This window comes from Astatotilapia calliptera, chromosome 15 (assembly GCF_900246225.1).
Source record: "Astatotilapia calliptera chromosome 15, fAstCal1.2, whole genome shotgun sequence".
NCBI lineage: Eukaryota > Metazoa > Chordata > Actinopteri > Cichliformes > Cichlidae > Astatotilapia > Astatotilapia calliptera.
The window spans coordinates 30,556,981-30,562,997 of record NC_039316.1 but is presented as its reverse complement, the minus strand read 5'-3'; the positions used below and the strand labels follow the sequence as shown (position 1 = coordinate 30,562,997).

The window sequence follows — 6,017 nt, the reverse complement described above, 5'->3', positions numbered from 1 at the left end:
CATGAGTATGGCCTTTTTATTAAAAAAACAAACAAAAGGAAAAGAAAATCCTGCATTATTAGGTGGGAAAACCGAATGAAAGTAATAGTATAGTGCAGCTAATACACTGAAATATAATTGGTAACCTTTTTAATATGCCAGTACTGTGGTTATGCAAAATGCACATTTGTAGAGTGCAACCACAGTCTCAACAACAAAGCAATAAAATTTTAAATAGAAAAATACTTCTTTAGAGACATAAAGTGTTATAAACCTCCTTAGCGCCTTATGTCAGTTATGAGTAGTTCAGGAGGAACGTTCCTTAAGTGACATTCAAGATCCCACCTAGAAGCCAGAAATGAGATTGTCCTTCATTTTCTCTATAGATTTACAGTTATCTGACTAAAAACACAATCAAAATCAACTAAAACACAAGTGATGATGGGGGGGGGGGGGGGGGGGGGGGGGAATAAATAAAAATAATAAAATCCCCCCTTTTACTTTGGATGTGGCTTTTAGATAATGAAGTATGAAACAGAGTCTGCAAAGATTTCTTTATTCTATTCTCTCTTTTTATAAAAAACTTATCCAGACTTGGAAACATGATAAACTGAATTACTTGCTTTAACAGGCACTTGAGGGCTGTGTAGGAATCCTGGACATTATTCTGCTGCCAAAAGATCATTTTTAAGACTCAGCACTTTGGGCTTCAACTTCCCACCCTTCAGACCCATCAAAACTTTCTGAATAAAGTCAAAAATGTTGGCCAAACATTTTGGGTAGCTTAGGTGCAGGACGTCAGTCAGTCCAAATATTACTAGAAATGCATCAGCCAGGGTGGTGAAAACAATGATCATGTTACCCTCGACCAAAACTGCAGTCTTCTCAGGGCAGAAGAATGTTGCATCGCTGGAATTGGCTCTGATCAGGAGGAGTCCAAGTGGCACTTCACTAATATCTGGTCTATCAGAATGCATCATCTACAGAAAACAAAATTACTACATGTTAGTGCATTCCTATTTCTCTTAGTTTCATCTATACAAGTCACATTTCTGGATTATTACTAGCTCAGAAATCAATTGTTTGAACAACAAAAAAGCCACAACACACCAAGATTTGAGAAAACAAACTGACAAAAATAGTACTTTTAGTAAAGCAAAGTCATACCTCTTCGTAGCAATAACAACAGAAAGTCAATAGGAGTTATATATTTTTTTCATTTGTACAGTGATGTATGGTTGGGCTAGGAACATTATAGAAGGTCTACGCACATTAAAAACATGTAGTGTTTCCATTATGTGACATGGACACTGTTGTAGACAGATCCAAGCATGGAGATGCTTCTCAAACTCTCAAAGTGTCATAATGTTTTGAGAAATCTAAACAAGGATGCTACTAAGATATTGTTCACAACTTTGTCCAAAACTTACATCCCATGTTTTGATGAAGGTAGAGGTGTCTTCGTACAAATAGGCAGAGAGGGCATGAAGCACACCAGCACTTTGGGCATGGATATCAGCTTGTTCCTACATCACAAGAAAATTTTTATTTTAAATTATTGGCTAACCTAGTCAAGAATGGTAATTAAAATTGAAAAATTGATCAAATCAAATGAAGCTCAAAAAACAAGACAAAAACTCACTAACCTGGAGATTATAGCTTCTGAAGAGCTGAGACAGGACATCAGACACGTTCCCTGTGCAAACAGCTTTCTTTCTGAATAAGCTCTGGAGCCGGGGAGCATGTTGGTCCAGCACAGCATAAAAGTGGTTCTTCAGGTGGAGGTTTGTAATCCTGTGGAATTCTGCACAGATCTGAACACACAGGATACATTTGTGTTTACAAGTTTCAATTAGTCTATAAATCTTTGCAAAATACATCAAAATCCTTACACTCCAAAGGCATAATTTGTTCAGACAGGCCAGATAACAGGGGTTGATATAAAATACATCTTGTTAGATACATCTATATACATTCTTACCTGGGACTGGGATTTCAGAGTAGGCCAGCAATCCAGGATCTGACCTACTGGTAGGTCATCATTGATGATCTCTTTGCATTGCAAGGCCAAAGTTGTGAGCATCAGCTTTGTAATCAGGATTCTTTTCACTTTTCTCGACTTCATCTACAATCTGTAGTCTTAGCTGGTCAAGGTAAACAGCATCTTCACCCCTGAAAATTTACTTCTGCCCTGGCATGGACATAACAGTAAAACACAGAAGACAAGACAGACTACACAGAGAACAGAAAAGACACACAACCAAGGAGACACAGATGAAACATAACCAGCCCAGAACTCAACTAAACCTTAACTAATAATAACAACAATACAAGAACTTCACCTCATTTCAATATAACATAAGAAAGCAAAACTACAAAATAAACTCAAAATGCTGGTTCACAGACCCAGCCCCTGACAGATAAAAAAAACTAAGTCTTTCACTAATGAACACTGGGCATCAGAATAAAATAAAACGAAAAAATAACTGTTTGGTAAATATATTATTGATGGATTCACCCTTAAGCTAACCTAAAATAGACCAGGCACAACAATTTTACAGTTCAGAAGATTCTACATTTCAACTTGGTATACATAACTATTTGCAATGTAAACCAAGTTCTACCGCGTAATTATGTAATGATTATTCACTGCTTTTGTAAGTATGTCCTGTGCCTACAATTTTGCTGCCCCAGTTTTAATATGTACAACTCCAGAGAACTAAACGTAAGTTTTAAGTTCCACTAGTTAGCAAATGGGCTAGCCAATATCAATATCCACGTATGCGCTAAGTGTGAAGCAGCGCAGCAGTGCATATTGATTCAACAATTTAACCACAAGGCAGTTTATAATCTGCAAATCCAGAAATGCCTTCTAAAGACTTCTTTTAAAATAGTAAGAGATTAGAAAAGTTATTAACACATTATTAGTCCCAGGGACTAATAATGTGTTATACTAAATATGAGCGTATTAGCATAATTCATGCAAACACTTTGGGGCCAAGCCGACATGGATAAAACGACGCATGCATGTAATTCTTAAATGCCTGCTAGAGTTGTACATTTATGACGATAAAAACCCATATTACAACGGAGAACTATAGTTTCAGAAAAAATAAAACTTACCACAAAGCGCTCCTGAAGATGCCGCGAAGGCGGTAAATGCAGCTAGCCAAGTGCAGAGGGTTAGCTGTTCCAGTTCAAAAGTCCGTAACATACCATAGCATGGCCTCCTTTATCCAGCGTCAAAGGCAATGCCGCAAAAAACCCGTTGACAAATGTTTTTATTTCTGTTCGGATATTAACGTTCCACAAGTTTCTTTCGGGGTAATGAGCGGGCATTCGCACTCGAAGCGAGGAATCCAAGATGGTTGCCAGCACTTCATAAAGAAACAGGTGGCGCACGTAGGTACGTACGTAGGCACGTAAGTGACGTCAGTGTTAAAACTCAAATTATTTGAGCGCAATGCTAGAAACTAATCAATATATTCAAGTACTGATAACTTGAAAAAACAAAATTGTTCAAACTACTCAAAAAAATAAAGGTGTATGAACTTATAACAGGTTTTAAAGTAGTTGGAACTCATTTCATTTATCAAACTATTACTATTCGGTCTTACAGTGCACTGTAAACCCGAATAAGTTACCAGAACTCAAAAAAATTGAGGCAATTTGCCTCAATTTTTTTGAGTTGATCAACTCAAAAGTCAAATTTTTCCAGAACATAAAAGTTTGGATTACATGGTACTTGTATCTTTTGAGAACGGTCAACTCAAATATTTGCAGTTAATATGACTTAAAGTTTCAAGTTTACAAATTCAAAGAAATAAGTTCACAGAACTTATAAAAAATAAGTACACAACCACAACATTTTTATGTTAACAAAACTCAAATGTTTATTAGTTTGTGTTGTCATTATTTTAAGTACACGTTAGTCAAATATGTTGACTACTTGATACTTAAAAACATGTGACCCAAAACTTAAAATTTTTGAGGCAATTGATTGCCTCAATTACACTGAGTATCGGTAACTTAATATGCAAAAGTCATAAACATCTGCCATTGAACAGTATCTTGCCTGCTCCCTTTTAGCACTATGTTGAAATTAAATACATTTTTTAAAAAATAAATAAATAAATAAATTAAAAATAATTAACAAAAACATTTATAAATTAAAATAAGTAGACCAAAAATTGTTTAGTCAGGAAAACTGTCAGAGTAATGAAAAATAATGCCAAATAATAATAAATAATATCAAAATGTGCTTTTGGCTCTCTGGCTCTCTGGCTTTTGGCTCTCTGGCTAATATCTGAATAATATCTGAATATCTGAATAAGGCAACAGGGCAGCAATTTGAGTGAATTACAATGCTATTTGTTTTACATTAACCAGTATCAAACAGTGAAATTTAGGTCATCTTGCGCAGCCCACAATGTTTTGGAAATAGTATTACGAAAAACATTAAAACACACAAAACATTAGTGTTGCTTTGCATTATGTTAATGAGAACAAAGGCACGTTGTATAGTTTGGACCTATTGGCTGAATGCAATAACGTTTTGAGGCATTATTTAGATAAAAGGAGAGAACTTTGAACTAGCCTTTTATAATGCTTCACCCTGCATCCTTCTTTCAGATGAGTTCCTACATAACCAAGTCATTCTTGAGGGTCTGTAACCTGGGTGACAGTTTACCACTTTCTAGACCAAGTAAAATCTTTTGAGTAAATTCTAAAGTGTTGGTCAGGGCTTTGGGGTAGCTGAGGTGCATAGATCAGTCCAAACATTACCAGGAAGGCTTCACCAAATCTGGGGAGACTGAACACGGCATCACTTTCAATGACGACAGAGATTTTCACAGGTTGGTAGTGAACTGGACTTGTCGTGTCATGGTCACTAATGACAGTGAAGAGGGCCACTTCAACACCATCAAGCTCCAACTCATCAGATTCGTCCTGAATTAATGAAAAAGAGATACTAATCACAATCTAACCCAAGAAATACAACAGACGACATATAATTTCTCATTTTACCAACTCCAATTGAGATCCAATACCTCTTTTACAAGGGAGACCTGAGTCTCACTGTAAGAGGTGAAAAACAGAAGATCCATGTTCTGCACACATAAATCAGCTAATTCACCAGAGAATCAAGTGGTGTGAGATAGACTGAAACTAAGCTAAAGGAAATACACAGGAAAATGTTTTACTAAACATCTTATCACTTTCAACAAAACACCAATTCAGTTCATTCGTAGTGAGGAGACAGAAAAGACCATACATGGAAACTGTATGGGTAGACTAAACAAAGGTAAGTCCAAACAGTGCATCAAAATACATGTTTGTACTTTGATGCACTGTTTATATACACAGTAGTATCTGTTAGATACTTAAGGACACTCACAGTGCAGGTTCTGAAAAATCCAGAGACATCCTCACGCAGATAGACAGGAAGGGCGTGGAGAACGGTAGTGCGCTTGGTGTGGATATCATGGATTTCCTATTTCCAGATAAAAACAGAATTGTATATACTGGTGAGTTTACTGAACAACAACAACAACAACAGTCAAATCAGAACATATGTCCACAAATAACCTGTTCACATCTTTAATACAGTCAGACAAATAGCAAACACAAAGTGGAGTAATAGCAAAATTCAAAAAGCTCATTTAAATCATTGAACCTGTCCAATGTTCCACTGGTTCAACCTATGAAATGTGTAACAATCTATTATTACCTGTTCATTGTGAATTCTTAGAATTTCAGCCAGGGCATCAGCTGTCTTCCCAGTTTTTGATGCCTTCTGTCTGAATAAGGTCATCAGTCGAGGAAGATGGCGGTCAAGTTCAGCGTAGAATGTATTGGGCAGGTTCTGATTTGTAATCCGCTGAAACTCTGCATACAACTACAGCAGAAGGACAATACAGTTCAATTTGAAGAATCTCGCACATCTTTATAAAGCAGCAAAAAGCTGCCACATGAGTAAGAATTACAATTTTCATTTTAAAGAGAGCTGATCCATATTACCTCAGACTCCATTTTTA

At 36.3% G+C, this 6,017-nt stretch overlaps 1 protein-coding gene across 1 annotated transcript; it reads right to left on the bottom strand.

Annotated features, from left to right (window-relative positions):
* Window positions 1-519: 519 nt before the first annotated feature.
* On the bottom strand, window positions 520-3,519 carry LOC113007159 (uncharacterized). The gene is made up of 4 exons (XM_026143627.1): window positions 1,961-3,519; window positions 1,626-1,793; window positions 1,410-1,505; window positions 520-959 (listed from the first exon to the last, which is right to left on the bottom strand). Exons 1-4 carry the CDS (start codon window positions 2,102-2,104, stop codon window positions 642-644), a joined length of 726 nt encoding a protein of 241 aa, XP_025999412.1. The 5' UTR covers window positions 2,105-3,519; the 3' UTR covers window positions 520-641.
* Window positions 3,520-6,017: the final 2,498 nt, after the last annotated feature.